General features: G+C 28.9%; 1 protein-coding gene across 3 annotated transcripts in view; it reads left to right on the top strand.

Annotated features, from left to right (window-relative positions):
• The window catches only part of LOC133557475 (breakpoint cluster region protein-like), a 143653-nt gene that overhangs the window by 111501 nt on the left and 13181 nt on the right, over window positions 1-18971 (top strand). Inside the window, exons 22-23 of one of the 3 annotated variants that reach the window (XR_009807776.1) lie at window positions 1227-1389; window positions 4088-4360. Coding sequence is in view for 2 of the 3 variants with exons in the window: in XM_061907951.1 (XP_061763935.1) it covers window positions 1227-1389; window positions 4088-4177 (253 nt within the window). In the remaining variant the exon portion in view is untranslated. Of the gene's footprint in view, window positions 1-1226; window positions 1390-4087; window positions 18025-18971 lie in introns of those variants that run through there. The other 2 variants (XM_061907950.1, XM_061907951.1) reach the window with 2 other exon arrangements.

The following is an 18971-nucleotide window of genomic DNA, read 5'->3' as shown; positions in this document are numbered from 1 at the left end:
TATTTAGTGAATTTAGCTAGTTGTACAACATAATAATTAGTAAGTTTAGCTAGTTGTACAACAAAATGATAAGTTAATTTATCTAGTTGAACAACATAATAATTAGTAAGTTTAGCTAGTTGTACCACATACTAATTAGTGGATTTAGCTAGTTGTACAACATAATAATTAGTAAGTTTAGCTAGTTGTACCACATACTAATTAGTGAATTTAGCTAGTTGTACAACACAATATTTAGTGAATTTAGCTAGTTGTACAACATAATAGTTAGTGAATTTAGCTAGTTTACAACATAATAATTAGTAAGTTTAGCTAGTTGTGCAACATAATTGTTAGTGAATTTAGCTAGTTTACAACATAATAATAAGTAAGTTTAGCTGGTTGTACAACATATTAATTAGTGAATTTAGCTAGTTTTACAACATAATAAATAGTAAGTTTAGCTAGTTGTACAACATAATATTTAGTGAATTTAGCTAGTTTACAACATAATAATTAGTAAGTTTAGCTAGTTGTGCAACATAATTGTTAGTGAATTTAGCTAGTTTAAAACATAATAATAAGTAAGTTTAGCTAGTTGTACAACATATTAATTAGTGAATTTAGCTAGTTGTACAACATAATAATTAGTAAGTTTAGCTAGTTGTACAACATAATAATTAGTGGATTTAGCTTGTTGTACAACATAATAATTAGTAAGTTTAGCTAGTTGTACAACAAAATGATAAGTTCATTTAGCTAGTTGAACAACATAATAATTAGTAAGTTTAGCTAGTTGTACCACATACTAATTAGTGGATTTAGCTAGTTGTACAACATAATAATTAGTAAGTTTAGCTTGTTGTACAACATAATATTTAGTGAATTTAGCTAGTTTACAACATAATAATTAGTAAGTTTAGCTAGTTTACAACATAATAATTAGTGAGTTTAGTTAGTTGTACAACATAATTAGTGAGTTTAGTTAGTTGTACAACATAATTAGTGAGTTTAGTTAGTTGTACAACATAATTAGTGAGTTTAGTTAGTTGTACAACTTGGTAATTAATGGCTTTAGTCATATAAAATTAGGAGTGTAACTTTTCAAGGATGCCCAGTGGGGTACATGATGGTGGCCTTTAATGAAAATGAAGTATGAGGTGGTTGCCATGGAGATGGTGTTGCTGTGATGAGGAAGGAGGATGTTGCCATGGAGACGGTGTTGATGTGATGCTGTGCACCGTCAGGGTGGCGGAGAAGGAGAGCGTGAACAAGATGTCGCTCCACAACCTGGCCACAGTGTTCGGTCCCACGCTGCTGAGACCTGCAGAGAAGGACAGCAAGATCCCAGCTAACCCCAGCCAGCCAATCAGCATGGGCGACAGCTGGTCCCTGGAAGTCATGGCGCAGGTAAGCGGCCGTCTTGTTGCCCCCCCCCCCTTCTGTCACCTGCTGCTGCACTCACATGTCAACTTCCTGTTCCCAGTCACCTACAAATACACAGCATAGTCTGCCTGGCCCAGACCACGCCTCCTTATTAATACCAGACCACGCCCCCCTGTTAATACCAAATACTTAGTTTTTCACACTTACTCTTTCTTTATTCTTTATTTACTATTCTTTACACCTTACACTTTATTTACACTTCACACTTTATCCACACTTTCTTTACACTTTATTTACGCTTATTTACACTTTATTTACACTTTATTCACACTTTTACACTTTAGTTACACTTTATTTACTCTTCTTTACACTTCATCCACACATCTTTACACTTTGTTTACTGTTCTTTACTCTTTATTTACACTTTATTCACACTTTTTTCACACTTTATTTACACTTTAGTTACACTTTATTTACTCTTCTTTACACTTTATTTACACTATATTCACACTTTATTTACACTTTATTCACACTTTAGTAACACTTTATTTACTATACTTTACACTTTATTTATGCTTTATTTACACTTTAGTTACACTTTATTTACTCTTCTTTACACTTTATTTACGCTTTATTTACACTTTAGTTACACTTTATTTACTCTTCTTTACACTTTACGCTTTATTTACACTTTAGTTACACTTTATTTACTCTTCTTTACACTTTATTTACGCTTTATTCACAATTTATTTACACTAGTTACACTTTATTTACTCTTCTTTACACTTTATTTACGCTTTATTCACACTTTAGTTACACTTTATTTACTCCTCTTTACACTTTATCCACAATTATTTGCCCTTTATTTACGCTTTAATTTGCACTTTGTTTACTCCTCTTTACACTTCACCCACACTTTTTTCAACTTTATTTACGCACTATTTACACTTTATTTAATCGTCTTTACACTTTATTTACAGATATTTACACTTTAACCACACTTCTTTGCACTTTATTTACACTTTTTTTACACTTTATTCACACCTCTTAACACTTTATTCACAATTCTTTACAATTTATTTACTGTTCTTTACACTTTATTTACTCCTCTTTACACTTTATTTACTTTTTTACGCTTTATTTACACTTAATTTACTACTCTCTACACTTTATCCACACTTCTTTACACTTTATTTACGCTTTAATTTGCACTTTGTTTACTCCTCTTTATGGTTCACCCACACTTTTTTCAACTTTATTTACGCATTATTTTCACTTTATTTAATCGTCTTTACACTTTATTTACAGATATTTACACTTTAACCGCACTTATTTGCACTTTATTTACACTTTTTTTACACTTTATTCACACCTCTTAACACTTTATTCACAATTCTTTACGATTTATTTACTATTCTTTACACTTTATTTACTCCTCTTTACACTTTATTTAAACTTTATTCACAATATATTTACACTTTATTTACTCCTTTACACTTCATCCACACCTTTAAACTTTATTTACGCTCTAGTTACACTTTGCTTAAACTTTATTCAATCCTCTTTACACTTTATTTACACTTTTTTACACTTCATTTACACTTTTTTACACGTCATTTACACTTTATTTACACCTCTTAACACTTTATTTACACCTCTTAACACTTTATTCACACTTCTTTACAATTTATTTACTATTATTTACAGTTTATTTTCTCCTCTTTACACTTTTTTTATACGTTATTCACACTTTATTTTCATTTTATTTACTCCTCTTTACACTTCATCCACACTTTTTTACAGTTAATTTACTCCTCTTTAACCTTTATCCATACTTTTTTCACTTTATTTACGCTTTATTTACACTTTATTTTCTCCTCTTTACACTTTATCCACACTTCTTTACACTTTATATACGTTTCTTTTTTTTACACTTTATTTAAACTTTTTTTATGCCTGTTAACACTCTATCCACGCGTCTTTACACTTTATTTACACTTCTTTACCCTTCATCCACACTTTATCCACAATTCTTCACACTTTATTTACACTTCTTTACACCTGGCACATTATTTACTCTTTATTTACACTTTCTGTATGCTTTCTTTACACGTCACACATTATCCACACTTTATTCACACTTTGTTTGCTCTTCTTTACACCTTACACCTTCTTTACACTTTCTTTATGCTGATATATTGTTGATATTTAGACCAATATATATGTACATAGTCTGTTAATATAATGTATGCATAATTAATCATAATTAATGTTTACTTCTGCAACGACCTCATTCAAGTTTTATAATCAGTCAGAAATATCAAGCAGCTAATATGTGTTTTGCAATTTTCCCATCATGCATTGTAATGGATTTAAACGAATGGACGTGTGATTTTATATCCACAAAGTCCAGTGACCATGTCTGTTGACATTTTTGTGTCGTTTGGATTTTTTTTTTTTGAACTATGACTAGGGAAGGTTGTTTGCATAGGGTCATATAAATAAAGTCTGTGCATGGTGGCATTCATTGCCCAGGTAAAACTAATAAACACGGCAGAATTTTAAGATAGTACCTGGGTGCAAAGGAAAGATTCCTTGTCAAACTCCCGACGTTTTGCGGCTATTTTGAAGTCCGGGGTTCTGGACTAGAAGTGTTGATAATCAGAGCTGTGGCGCCCTCTGATGTACGTGTCTGTAACTACAATGCGGTGTGTCCTCCCAGGTGCAGGTGTTGCTCTACTTCCTGCAGCTGGAGACCATCCCCACGCCGGACAGCAAACGCCAGAGCATCCTCTTCTCCACGGAGGTATGAAGACCTCGCACCCGGACTCTGTTGGACTTTCAGGTCTCGGACAAACTCGAGTCAGTCTTGCAGTAGAAGGACGGGGTTCGTTGTCCTCCACAAGAGGGCGACAGCGAGACGACCGGTCCGCACCTTCCCATTGGGTCAGGAGGAGACGTCCCGGCGGGCCAGGCGGCCTTTAGTGCTACCTAGGTTTGTTTACACCGGAAGGCGGGTACAGTAGATCCTCGCCATGGCACCAAGACTATTTTTATACTCTCTTACACACATCAACACACACTCACTTTACAGTCGCACAAACAACATTCAAACGTTGACTGGCGATACTGATACCCGATATCAGGGCGATATCACCGAAACAAAACCGACTCGCATCCGAATTGCGATCCTTATTCATCCTGATTCTAAATGGATTCATCATTTTCAAAAAAAGATACAATTTTTTATTTCATTTCATATATTTATTAGACTATTTACTAGCAGCTACGCAACAGCTAAGCACACCATAGCACACAAGCTAGACACAGGTCGTAATCGTTGAAATATAAGGGGACATTTGTCAACACACACAAATATCAAATAGTCGTGTATTTCTCAGAAGGTGTCCAGTAACAATCGTGTCCGCATCGTAACTAGCTGCATCATTTTTGTGACCACCAGGTGTCACTTGTTTTCACTTTTCTAATATTCCACTCCAGCAGCACCGAGAGCGGACTCAGCCAAACTACCTCTGGGCGACGTTGACGTGCCAGCAACGGCTGTCGCAATCAAAACAGCTACTGCGTAATCTTGCAGTACAAACACTTTTTAGGGCGCAACAGCGTGCCATAGATACTGCCGCCGTCTTGGCGTGTTGCAGGTGCAACTGCGATTGCAACTTGTTGTCACGCCTGCGCGATACTGAGACAAGATATAACGACCTGGACAGTAGTTGTCATAATCGGCTCGTTTTTAAATGTTGCAATAAAAATGAGATTTTATTAGGATTTTGTTAACACACACAAGTTTAGAAAAATGGTGCCGCCGAGTGTTGGTATCGATTCCCAGGTATCAGCACTGTATCGCTTGAAATGTGAACAGTAGCATCCCTACATTCCACATTACAGAATATTAAAGCATGTATGATTCCTGCAGATATCACATTGGATCAATATGCTCCCTGTTGATATCACATTGGATCAATATGATTCCTGCTGCTATCGCAATGTATCAATATGATTCCTGTTGATATCACATTGGATCAATATGATTCCTGCTGATATCATTCTCGACCAATATCATTCCTGCTGTTATTATACTGGTTCAATATGATTCCTGCTGATATTACATTGGATCAATATGATTTCTGATGATATCATACTGGATTAATATGATTCCTGCTGATATACTGGATCAATATGATACCTGCTGATATCACAGTGTATAAATAGGATCCCTGTTGATATCACATTGGATTAATATGATTCCTGCTGATATCATACTGGATCAATATGATTACTGCTGATATCATACTTGATCAATATGATTCTGGATGATATCACATTGGAGCAATATGATTCCTGTTGATATCACAATGGACCAATATGATTCCTGCTTATATACTGGATCAATATGATTACTAATAATATCACATTGGATCAATATGATTGCTGTGGATATCATACTGGACCAACATGATTCCTGCTGATATACTGGATCAATATGATTCCTGCTGATATCACATTGGATCAATATGATTCCTGCTGATATTACACTGGATCAATATGATTCCTGCTGATATCTTACTGGATCAATATGATTCCTGATGATGTACTGCATCAATATCATTCCTGCTGATATCACAATGGTTCCGCATCAATCCAGTATGATATTGTCCGGATATCATACTGGATCGATAAGATTTCTGCTGATATCATACTGTATTAATATGATTCCTGTTAATATTATACTGGATCAATATCATTCCTGCTGATATACTGGATCAATATGATTCCTGCTGATATCACATTAGATCAATATGATTCCTGCTGATATCATACTGTGTCAATATGATTCCTGCTTATATCACATTGGATCAATATGATTCCTTCTGATATCACATTGCATCGATATCGTTTCTGCTGATATCATACTGGATCGATATGATTCCTGCTGATATCACATTGGATCAATATGATTCCTGCTGATTACACATTGGATCAATATTACTATTGCTGATGCCACATTGGATCAATATTACTATTGCTGATACCACATTGGATCAATATGATTCTTGCTGATATCACACTAGATCAGTATGAGTCCTGCTGATATCATATTGGATAAAAATGATTCCTGCTGATATAAGTTTGGATCAATATAATTTCTGCTGATATCACATTGGATCAACATGATTCCTGCTTATATCATATTGGATTTATACGATTCCTGCTGATATCACATTGGATCACTAGGATTATTGCTGTTATCAAATTAGATCAATAAGAGTCCTGCTATCACATTGGATCCATATCAACATCGATGCTCCAGGCTCTAAAGTCGGTACCGTATCAGAAGTGCGTTGCGAAGATCTACTGTACTCCTAAAGTAAATCGTATTTGTTCCTTCAACTTTGCGTTTGATATCCAGGAAGCAATATCTTTTCTACTCGTATCGGCCCTGTTGTACATAATGTGTCATCCAAGATGTTGAACATCATTTATTGTTTCTAGTCGGCCTGCACGCGTCCTTCAATGAGAAAGCAGGAAGTTGGCCTTCTTTCTTTTCTTGCTTTTTCTCAAGCTGCTGTCTGTGTGTGTGTCTTTGTGGCGCCCCCTGCCTGTGAGAAGGTGTACTTCATGAATACGATTGATCACTGGCATGAGCGGAAATGCGACAGTTATGATCACTTTATTGATCCGGGGAATAAATCAATAAAATATAATTTTATACATACCTCTTTTCAAAAACATGGAACAATGATTTGGTGTGCATGAGAAAGTGGAAAGGAAAACATAGCTGTCTTTAACTAAAAGAGTGCAAAAATATATAAAATAATCGGTTCACATCCGAATCGCCATTCCAAATTGAGTCATGATTTTCAAGAGAATCGGATTGAATCGTTCGGTGCTTAAAGATTCACAACATATTAGGGCTGGACAAGACAAATCAATCCACATCATCCGAATCCGGTTTCTTATTAATGCCGATTCTGAATCGATTCATAATTTTTGTAAAGCGATTCACAAAATGTGTATTATTTTTTATTATTATTTTTTTTTAGAGGTACACAAGAAAAATAAATGTATCCGAATCGGGATTCTTATTCATAGCAATTTTGAATCGATTCATAATTTTCGAAAAACTATTTTAAAAAAAGTGTATTATTTTTGCTTTATTTTGATTTTTTTTTGCTTTATTTTGATTTAAAAAAAAAAAAAGGTTATTATAATTATAATACAAAATATTCAAAATCTGAATCGGATCGAATCGTTCGGTGCAGAAGAACAATCCATTCACATCATCCGAATCGGATTCGTATTCATGCCGATTCTGAATCGATTCATCATTTTCGAAAAAACATTTGAAAAAAATGTGTTTTATTTTTGAATCGATTCTAAATCTGAATCGGATCGACTACATTCACATCATCCGCATCGGGATTCGTATTCATGCCAATTTCTGAATCGATTCATCGTTTTCGAAAAAACTATTCACAAAATATTTATTTTTATTTATTATATTTATTTTAATTGTATTTAAAAAAACATTTTTTTTATTATTATAATATAGAAAATAAAACATCTTGGGAATCAGTTTGAATCAAGAAACGATTCTGAATGTAAATTGGATTGAATCGTTCGGTTACTGATGATTCACACCATATTAGGGGTGCACAAGAAAAATCAATTCATATCATGCGAATCGGGATTCGTATTGATATCGATTCTGAATCGATTCATAATTTTCGAAAACGTATTTACAAAATTTGTCATCTCTTTTATATATTTTTGTTGTTGTTGTTGTTGTTGTGAAAAAGTTTCAATACAGTTATTATACCAAATAAAACATTGCGGGAATCGGTTTGAATCAAGAATCGATTCTCAATTTGAATCGGATCAAATTGTTCGGTGCCTAAGGATTCACACCGTATTAGGGGTGCACAAGAAAAATCAATTCATATCATACGAATGAGGATTCGTATTCATGCCGATTCTGAATCGATTCATAATTGTCAAAAAACTGTTTACAAAATTTGTAATCATTTTTATTTATTATTTCAAGTTTGATTTATTTTTGGGAAAAGGTTTCAATATAATGATTATACCAAATAAAACATTGCGTGAATCGGTTTGAACGGAGAATCGATTCTGAATCGGATCAAATCCGATCGAATCGTTCGGTGCCTAAAGATTCACTCCACATTAGGGGTGCACAAGAAAAATCCGTTCACATCATGCCGAATCTGAATCGATTCATAATTTTTCAAAATGTGTATTCTTTTTTATTTATTATTTTTATTTAATGTTTTGGAAAAGGTTATTGTAATTATTATGCCAAATAATGCATTGCAAGAATCGGTTTGAATCAAGAATCTATTCTGACCATTCACACCATATTAGGGGTGCACAAGAAAAAGAAAAAGAAAAACATCATACGAATCGGGATTCGTATTCATGCCATTTCTGAATTGATTCATGATTTTCGAAAAACTATTTACCAAATGTTTGTTCTTTTTTATTCATTATTTTTATTTTTTTGTTTTGGAAAAGGTTACTATAATTATTATAACAAATAATACAATGCGGGAAACGGTTTGAATCAAAAATCGATTCTGAATATGAATCATATCGAATTGTTCGGTGACTAAAGATTCACACCATATTAGGAGTGCGTAAGAAAAACCCATTCGTATTCATACAGATTCTGAATCGATTCATAATTTTTGAAAAATGATTCCCAGTGACCCGAAAAGGGAAAAGCGGTAGAAATCAGATGGATGGATTAACGATATTTGTACACTTTCTCATTTATTATTTGATTTTATTTTTTGATTAAGCTTATTAAAGTGGTTATACTAAATTATACATTGTGGGAATCTGTTTGAATCAAGAATCGATTCTGATTGAATCTTTCGGTGCCCAAAGATTCATACCCTTATTAGGAGTGCACAAAAAAGTATGTGAATTGAATTACAAATCAATTAATTTAAATTAATAAATGTAAAAAAAAAAAATGATGAACGACTCTAAATCGATTCATCATTTTCAAAAATGAATTGAAATCGAATTCTGAATCGATTCATAATTTTCGGAAAAAAACGATTGACAAAATTTGTATTCTTTAAAAAATAAAAATAAACAATTATTTTTATTTTTATTTTTTGAAAATAACAAATAACAAATAAATGAGTCGAGAATCGATTCTAAATCTGAATCGGATTGAATCGTTCGGTGCACAAAGATTCATACCCTTATTAGGGGTAATTAAAAAATGTTTTTTTAAAAATTACATGAGGTCGCCTACAGCCACAGTTTTTGCAGTCTGAGTTAATTGAATAGATAGTTAATTGGAGCATTTACGTTGTTGGATTATTGCACACTTTGTACTGTGGAACCTTGGGAAGTACACACACAATGTCACTAAGACCAGGAGAAAAATATGATTGATCCATAAAAATATGATCGATTCATAAAACTATGATTGATCCATAAAATATGATTGACCCATAAAAGATGATATATTCATAAAAAAATGATTGATCCCTAAAAATGATTGATCCTTAAAATATGATTGAAACATAAAAAATATTATTGATCCATAAAATATGATTGATCCATAAAAATGATTGATTCGTAAAAATATTTTTGATCCATAAAAATACGATCGATACGTAAAAACATGATTGATTCATAAAAATGTGATTGATCCAAAAAATATGATCGATCCATAAAAATATGATTGATCCATAAAAATTATGTTTGATCCATAAAAAATATAATCAATACATAAAAATATGATTGATCTTTAGAATATGATTGATCCATAAAAATATGATTGATCCATCAAATATGATCGATTCATAAAATATATGATTGATCCATAAAAATACGATTGATCCATAAAAATACGATTGATCCATAAAAATATGATAGAGCCATAAAAACGATTAATACATGTAATGTGATTTATCCATACAATATCATCGATGGATAAAAATATGATTGATCCATAAAATATGATCGATACGTCAAAATATGATTGATTCATAAAAATGTGATTGATCCTTAATATATGATTGATCCATAAAAACATGATTGATCCATAAAAATACGATTGATCAATAAAAATATGATTGAGCCATAAAAACGATTGATTCATGAAATATGATTGATCCATAAAATATGACTGATACATCAAAATATGATCGATCCATAAAAATATGATTGATCCATAAAATATGATTGATACATCAAAATATGATTGATTCATAAAAATGTCATTGATCCTTAAGATATGATTGATCCATAAAAATATGTTTGCTCCATAAAAATATGATTGAGCCATAAAATTATGATTAATCCTTAAAATATGATTGATCCATAAAAATATGATTGATCCATCAAATATGATCAATTCATAAAAAATATGATTGAGCCATAAAAACGATTGATACATGAAATATGATTGATCCATACAATATGATCGATTAATAAAAACGTGATTGATCCTTAAAATATGATTGATCCATAAAAATATGATCGATTCATAAAAAATATGGTTGCGCCATAAAAATATGATTGAGCCATCAAATTATGATTGATGCTTAAAATATGATTGATTCCTAAAAATGTGATTGATCCTCAAAATCTGATTGATCCATAAAAATGTGATCGATCCATCAAATATGATCGATTCATAAAAAATATGATTGAGCCATAAAAATGATTGATGCATGAAATATGATTGATCCATACAATATGATCGATTAATAAAAATGTGATTGATCCTTAAACTCTGATTGATCCATAAAAATATGATCGATCCATAAAAATATGATCGATTCATAAAAAGTATGGTTGCGCCATAAAAATATGATTGAGCCATAAAATTATGATTGATGCTTAAAATATGATTGATCCATAAAATATGATTGATTCATAAAAATGTGATTGATTCTTAAAATATGATTGATCCATAAAAATTTGAGTAATCCTTAAAATACGATTGATACATATAAATATGAGCGATTCATGAAAAGTTGATTGATCCTTAAAATATGATTGATTCATAAAAATGTGATTGATCCTTAAAATATGATTGATCCATAAAAATTTGAGTAATTCTTAAAATACGATTGATACATAAAAATATGAGTGATTCATGAAAAGTTGATTGATTTTTAAAATATGATTGAATCATACAAATGTGATTGATCCTTAAAATATGATTGATCCATAAAAATTTGAGTAATCCTTAAAATACGATTGATACATAAAAATATGAGCGATTCATGAAAAGTTGATTGATCCTTAAAATCTGATTGATACATAAAAATATGATTAGTCCATAACAACAATTGATCCGTAAAAAAATGATTGATCCATAAAAATTTGAGTAATCCTTAAAATACGATTGATACATAAAAATATGAACGATTCATGAAAAGTTGAACTATCCTTAAAATATGATTGAATCATAAAAATGTGATTGATCCTTAAAATATGATTGATCCATAAAAATTTGAGTAATCCTTAAAATACGATTGATACATAAAAATATGAGCGATTCATGAAAAGTTGATTGATCCTTAAAATCTGATTGATACATAAAAATATGATTAGTCCATAACAACCATTGATCCATAAAAAAATGATTGATCCATAAAAATTTGAGTAATCCTTAAAATACGATTGACACATAAAAATATGAGCGATTCATGAAAAGTTAATTGATCCTTAAAATATGATTGAATCATAAAAATGTGATTGATCCTTAAAATATGATTGATCCATAAAAATTTGAGTAATCCTTAAAATACGATTGATACATAAAAATATGAGCGATTCATGAAAAGTTGATTGATCCTTAAAATCTGATTGATACATAAAAATATGATTAGTCCATAACAACGATTGATGCGTAAAAAAATGATTGATCCATAAAAATTTGAGTAATCCTTAAAATACGATTGATACATAAAAATATGAGCGATTCATGAAAAGTTGATTGATCCTTAAAATATGATTGATTCATAAAAATGTGATCGATCCTTAAAATCTGATTGATACATAAAAATATGATTGAGCCATAAAATTATGATCGATGCTTAAAATATGATTGATCCATAAAATATGATCGATTAATAAAAACGTGATTGATCCTTAAAATATGATTGATCCATCAAAATTTGAGTAATCCTTAAAACACGACTGATACATAAAAATATGAGCGATTCATGAAAAGTTGATTGATCCTTAAAATATGATTGATTCATAAAAATGTCATCGATCCTTAAAATCTGATTGATACATAAAAATATGATTCGTCCATAACAACGATTGATCCTTAAAAAAAAAGGATTGACCCATAGAAATATGAACCGATGCATAAAAATATGATTAGTCCTTAAAATATGATTAGTCCATAAAAATATGATTAATCCATAAAAATATGATTAATCCATAAAAAGACCTTGTTAGTCCTTTCCACTTGTCTTGGTGCCACAAACGCACCGTTTGGCCTTCCGGAGCATGACTCTTCTTCTTCTTCTTCTTCTTCTTCTTCTTCTTCTTCTTCTTCTTGTCGTCTGCGTCCTCATGGCCTACAGCACTCCTCATCACCCCGTCGTGCCTCGACACACACACACACTTACACACACACACACACGCTTACACACGACAGTGCAAAGTGTTGCCTTTGTTGTCTTCTTGCCGACTAAGACAGGACCTTGAAAAGCGAAGAAAGGCTCTTAGCTCAGCACTTTGCACGCCTGGGAGGCTGACGCTGTAAACTTCTTGCCTTTGTCCTTCTTTGCTCTCCTCTCTGCCTTCTCAACGTGTCTTGATTTGTCCTGCGTGTGTTTGCTTTGTGGCCTGGGAGACAAGCGACTGGCACTGTGATTGTTTGACCTGGAAGGAAGAAGGTTCACGACCAGGACTTTTAGGGTCTCGCTGAAAAGAAAACAAAAGGAGTACGTCTCATCATTTCGGTCCTGTTTTGACAAAATATTCTGCATTAAAAAAATACACCACTTTTAGCATAACTTTTTTTTTTTTTGTAAATGTACGCCTTTTTCTCATCGATCAAAATGTTTTCTTTTAAAATAACAATCACAGTTATATTATTTCTTTTAAATTGTATTTTTTTGTATGAAATGACAAAAATAATTACATTGATGACTTTTTTGCTAACAATTTCTCATATATCACAAAATAATTTATTTTGAAATAACGATTCCCCCCCCCTCACAGTTCTGATATTATTAGTTTTTTTGCTTTTTATTTGTTTTATAAAATCACAAAAGTAATTTAATTTTTCCATTTTTACCCCCATAATATTATTTCTTGTAAAAAATGTTTATAAAATGTTGGCCCTGCGATGAGGTGGCAACTTGTCCAGGGTGTACGCCGCCTTCCGCCCGATTGTAGCTGGGATAGGCGCCACCGCCCCCAAAAGGGAATAAGCGGTAGAAAATGGATGGATGGATGGATGGACAAAATTTATTTCATTTATGACTCTTTGCTAACAGTTTCTCATAAATTACAATTTTTTTAAATTTGAAAATAACAAATGTTTTCCTCCTCACAGTTCTGATATTATTTATTGTAAAATAATATGTTTTAATAAAATCACAACAGAGGAATTTATTAATTTCTCATAAATTATGAAAAAAAATCTGTAAAATTTATTAATTTTATCTAAAAGACTAAAATATTTTTTAATGTGAAATAAAAAAAATTCTCATAAATCACAGTATTTTAACGTTTTAAAATAACAAATGTTTTCCTCATCACAGTTCTGATATTATTTCTTGTAAAATCTGTTTTAATAAAATCACAAAAGAGGAAATTATTAATTTCTCATAAATTATGAAAACAAAATCTGTAAAATTAATAATTTTATCTAAAAGACTAAAATATTTGTTAATGTGAAATAATTTTTTTCTCATAAATCACAGTATTTTAAAATTTTAAAAAAGCAAATGTTTTCCTCCTCACAGTTCTGATATTATTTCTTGTAAAATCGGTTTTAATAAAATCACAAAAGAGGAAATTACTAATTTCTCATAAATTATGAAAAAAAAATCTGTAAAATTTATTAATTTTATCTAGAAGACTAAAATATTTGTTAATGTGAAATCATTTTTTTCTCATAAATCACAGTATTTTTTATTTTAAAAAAAAACGTTTAGTTTTTTTCCCCCCTCACAGATCTGATATTATTTCTTGTAAAATCTGTTTTGATAAAATCACAAAAGAAGAATTTATTAATTTCTCATAAATTTTGAAAAAAAAATCTGTAAAATTAATAATTTTATCTAAAAGACTAAAATATTTGTTAATGTGAAATATTTTTTTTCTCAGAAATCACAGTATTTTAATTTTTTTAAATAACAAATGTTTTCCTCCTCACAGTTCTGATATTATTTCTTGTAAAATAATATGTTTTAATAAAATCACAAAAGAGGAAATTATTAATTTCTCATAAATTATGAAAAAAAAATCTGTAAAATTTATTAATTTGATCTAAAGACTAAAATATTTGTTAATGTGAAATAATTTTTTTCTCATAAATCACAGTATTTTTTATTTTAAAAAAACGTTTAGTTTTTTCCCCACTCACAGTTCTATTATTTCTCATAAAATCTGTTTTAATAAAATCACAAAAGAGGAATTTATTAATTTCTCATAAATTTTGAAAAAAAATCTGTAAAATTAATAATTTTATCTAAAAGACTAAAATATTTTTTAATGTGAAATAATTTTTTTCTCAGAAATCACAGTATTTTAAAATTTTAAAATAACAAATGTTTTCTTCCTCACAGTTCTGATATTATTTCTTGTAAAATCTGTTTTAATAAAATCACAAAAGGGGAATTTATTAATTTCTCATAAATTTTGAAAAAAAAAATCTGTAAAATTGACAATTTTATCTAAAAGACTAAAATATTTGTTAATGTGAAAAATTTTTTTTCTCATAAATCACAGTATTTTAAAATTTTAAAATAACGTTTTGTTTTTCCCCCCCTCACAGTTCTGATATTATGTATTGGAAAATTATTTTTTCTAAAATCACGAAAGTAATTTAATTTGTGACTTTTGTTAGTATTTTTCCCGTTAAAATTTCTCATAAATTACAATATGTTTTTGTGTAAAATTATTTTTTTTTAACTTATGACTTTTACCTAAAAGACTAAAATATTTGTTCACGTAAAATCATTTTTTTCTCATAAATCGTAATATTATTTTCTTTAAAAACGTGTTTTTTTCCCTCACAGTTCTAATATTATTTCTTGTAAAATTTGTTTTTAGAAAATCACCAAAATCATTTGATTTTTGACTTCTAAAAAAAGGATGGACTTTTTTTGAATGGACTACAATATTTTCTGGTAAAATATTTATTTCTCATAAATCACTATTTTTCTGTAATGAATTTTTTTTAAATTAATGACTTATCTAAAAGACTAAAATATTTTTTTCTTGTAAAATCCTTTATTTCTCATAAAATTACAATATTTTGTCTTCTGGTATATGTATTACTTTCTTTTTTTAATAACATTTTAAATTTTTTAAATTTTTGACTTTTGCATAAATTACAATATTTTTTCCAGTAATACTTTTTTTCATAAACTTTTAAAATAACAGTTTTTGCCCTCATAATATTATTTATTGTAAAATGTGTTTTTGTATAAAATTACAAAAAATATTTAATATATGACTTTATGCTAACAATTTCTCATAAATCACAAAAATAATTTATTTCAAAATTACTTTTCCCCCCCTTTTCTAATATTTTTCCGGTAAAATTATTAATTTCGTATAAATTACAATATTTTTTTCCGTAATTTTATTTTATTATTATTTTTTTTTAAATGAATTTTAGCTAAAAGACTAAAATATGTGTTCATGTAAAATATTTTTTTTCTCATGACTCACAATATTTATTTATTTTAAAATAACATTTTTTCCCCCTCTTTGAAAATGTGTTTTTTATAAAATCACAAAATTAATAACATTTTTGACTTTCTTCTAATATTTTTCCGGTAAAACTATTAATTTAATATAAATTAGAATATTTTTTCTGTAAAATGACTTTTTTTGTATTTATTTATGACTTTTATCTAAAGGACAAAAATATTTGTTCATGTAAAATATTTTTTTCTCATAACTCGCAATATCTTTTTATTTTAAAATAACTTTTTTCCCCCCTCTTACAGTTCTGATATTTCTTGGAAAATGTGTTTTTCTAAAATCACAAAAGTAATTTAATTTTTGACTTTTTTCTAATATTTTTCCAGATGAAATTATTAATTTGTCATAAATCACCCCAAAAATATGTGAACTGACTTTTATCTAAAAGACTGAAATATTTGTTCATGTAAAATATTTTTTTCTCATAAATTGCAATATTTTTTGGGGTTTTAAAATAACATATTTTTTCCTCTCACAGTTTAAAATTATTTCTTGTAAAATGACATTTTTTTGTATAAAATGACAAAAATAAAATAATTTATGACTTTTTGCTAACAGACAATTTCTCATAAATCACTATATTTTTTTTTAATTTAAAAATAACCATTTTTTTTCTTTTAAAATAAAAATGTTTGCCCTTAGAGTTCTAATATTATTTCTTGGAAAATTGCATATGTTTTATAAAATCACTTAATTTTTGACTTTTTTTCTAATATTTTTCTAGTGAAACTATTTATTTGTCGTAAATCAAATGTTTTTTTTCTGTATTTTTTTAAATTATTTTATATTTATGACTTTTATCTAAAATACAAAAATATTTTTTCATGTAAAATCATTTATTTCTCGCAAAATTACAATATTTTTCTTCTAGTAAATATTTAGCTGTCTTTTTTAGATCAAATTAAAAAATGTTTTTACATTTTTGACTTTCTCATAAATTACAATATTTTGTCCAGTAAAACCTTTTTTTTTTTTCATAAAATATTTTTTTTGTTTTCTTTTAAGGTAACAGTGCTAATATTATTTATTATGAAAAAAAATTGTATATAATTACAAAAATAATTTAATTTATGACTTTTATTGTGAAGCCTTTTATTTCTCATACATCACAATTTAATTTCTGTAAAATTTAAGTTTTTTAATGTGTGACTTTTTATCTAAAAGACTAAATTTTTTTTCATGTCAAATAATTTATTTCTCTTAAAACAATATTTTTTTCTGTAAAATTACTTTTTTATGTTGTATTTATGACTTTTACCTAAAAGACTAAAATAAGTTATTTGTTTGTTATTGTTGATTGTTATTTACGCTACCACTAATAAGGACTTCTGCTGATATTAATATCCTAAATATTGTATTTCTTTTGAGTGCGACCCTAAAGCTACTTTGTCTGTGGGAGTTGGAGTAAAAAAAACAAAACAAAAACATTGTGTTGCATGTTCACTCCCGTTCTGCATCGTCATCATGAAAATATGTTTTGTACATAAAAAAAGTTAGTTTTCTGAGTCAGGATGACACGTCTTCAATCTTCTACTGGATGATGGATTCAAAAGTGTTCATCTTTTTTCTATTTGAACCTTTCAAATTGCTGTGCTCGCCTGCCACCACTTTCAAGACGAACTCGTTGGAACGTTTGCAGCCGATGTTTGTACACAAATATGAATAAAAATATCCTGTACAGTTGTCCAGTTTTTTTTAGACAATGTTTATATTTTCGCCCAGTTTTTGTCTTTTTTTTTATTATTTACATTCTGAACGCAACGTCTTGTGGGTAAAAAGATCGTAACGTTACACCAACAACTCAAATACATCTTTTTTACATAGTAAAATAATGAATTTTTTCCTGTAAAATTGTGACAAATGTATTTTCTCATTAAATTAAAAATGGTCCTTAATTTCCAAAATTTGACCGTTTTCTTCAAGCTAGTGTAAAAAGTAACTTTTCTTATAAAACGACAAATAAAATTCATGTAACTTTATGACTATTTTCATAATTTTTTTCTCTCAAAAAAATTAATTTTTTCCCCCTTATATCACAACTTTTTTCTGAAAAAGGGTTATCCTAATCTGATAAAAGTACTACAAATTAATATTGAATGAATATTATTTCTCTTAAAATTACAATATTTTGCATTACTTTCTTTTCTAATAACATTTTTAAAATGTTTTTATTTTTATATTTGACTTTCTCATAAATTACAATACTTTTTCCAGTAAAATATTTTTTCATAGACTTTTAAAATAAAATAAATTAATAAAATAAAATAAAATAATTTAATTTATGACTTTTTGCTAACAATTTCTCATAAATCAAAAAAGAATTTATTTTAAAATAACGATCCCCCCACACACACACAGTTTTGATATTAGATTCTTGTAAAATTTATTTTTATAAAATCACAAAAGTAATTTAATTTATTACTTTTTTCTAATATTTTTCCGGTTAAATTATTAATTTTAAATAGATACGAATATTAAGACGAATTGAATCCCCCCCAAATATTTTTTTGTATGTCTCATAGAATTATGATTTTTTTTTTTAACCTTTTCTACAAAATTAACCCCATTTTTATTCTATTTTTATTCAGAATATGACTTTTTCTAAAAAAAAAAAATTACAACTTTATTTT

Source organism: Nerophis ophidion, linkage group LG08 (genome assembly GCF_033978795.1).
Source record: "Nerophis ophidion isolate RoL-2023_Sa linkage group LG08, RoL_Noph_v1.0, whole genome shotgun sequence".
Lineage (NCBI taxonomy): Eukaryota > Metazoa > Chordata > Actinopteri > Syngnathiformes > Syngnathidae > Nerophis > Nerophis ophidion.
Note: the sequence above shows the minus strand (reverse complement) of the source record. Positions and strands in the feature narration are given on the sequence as shown.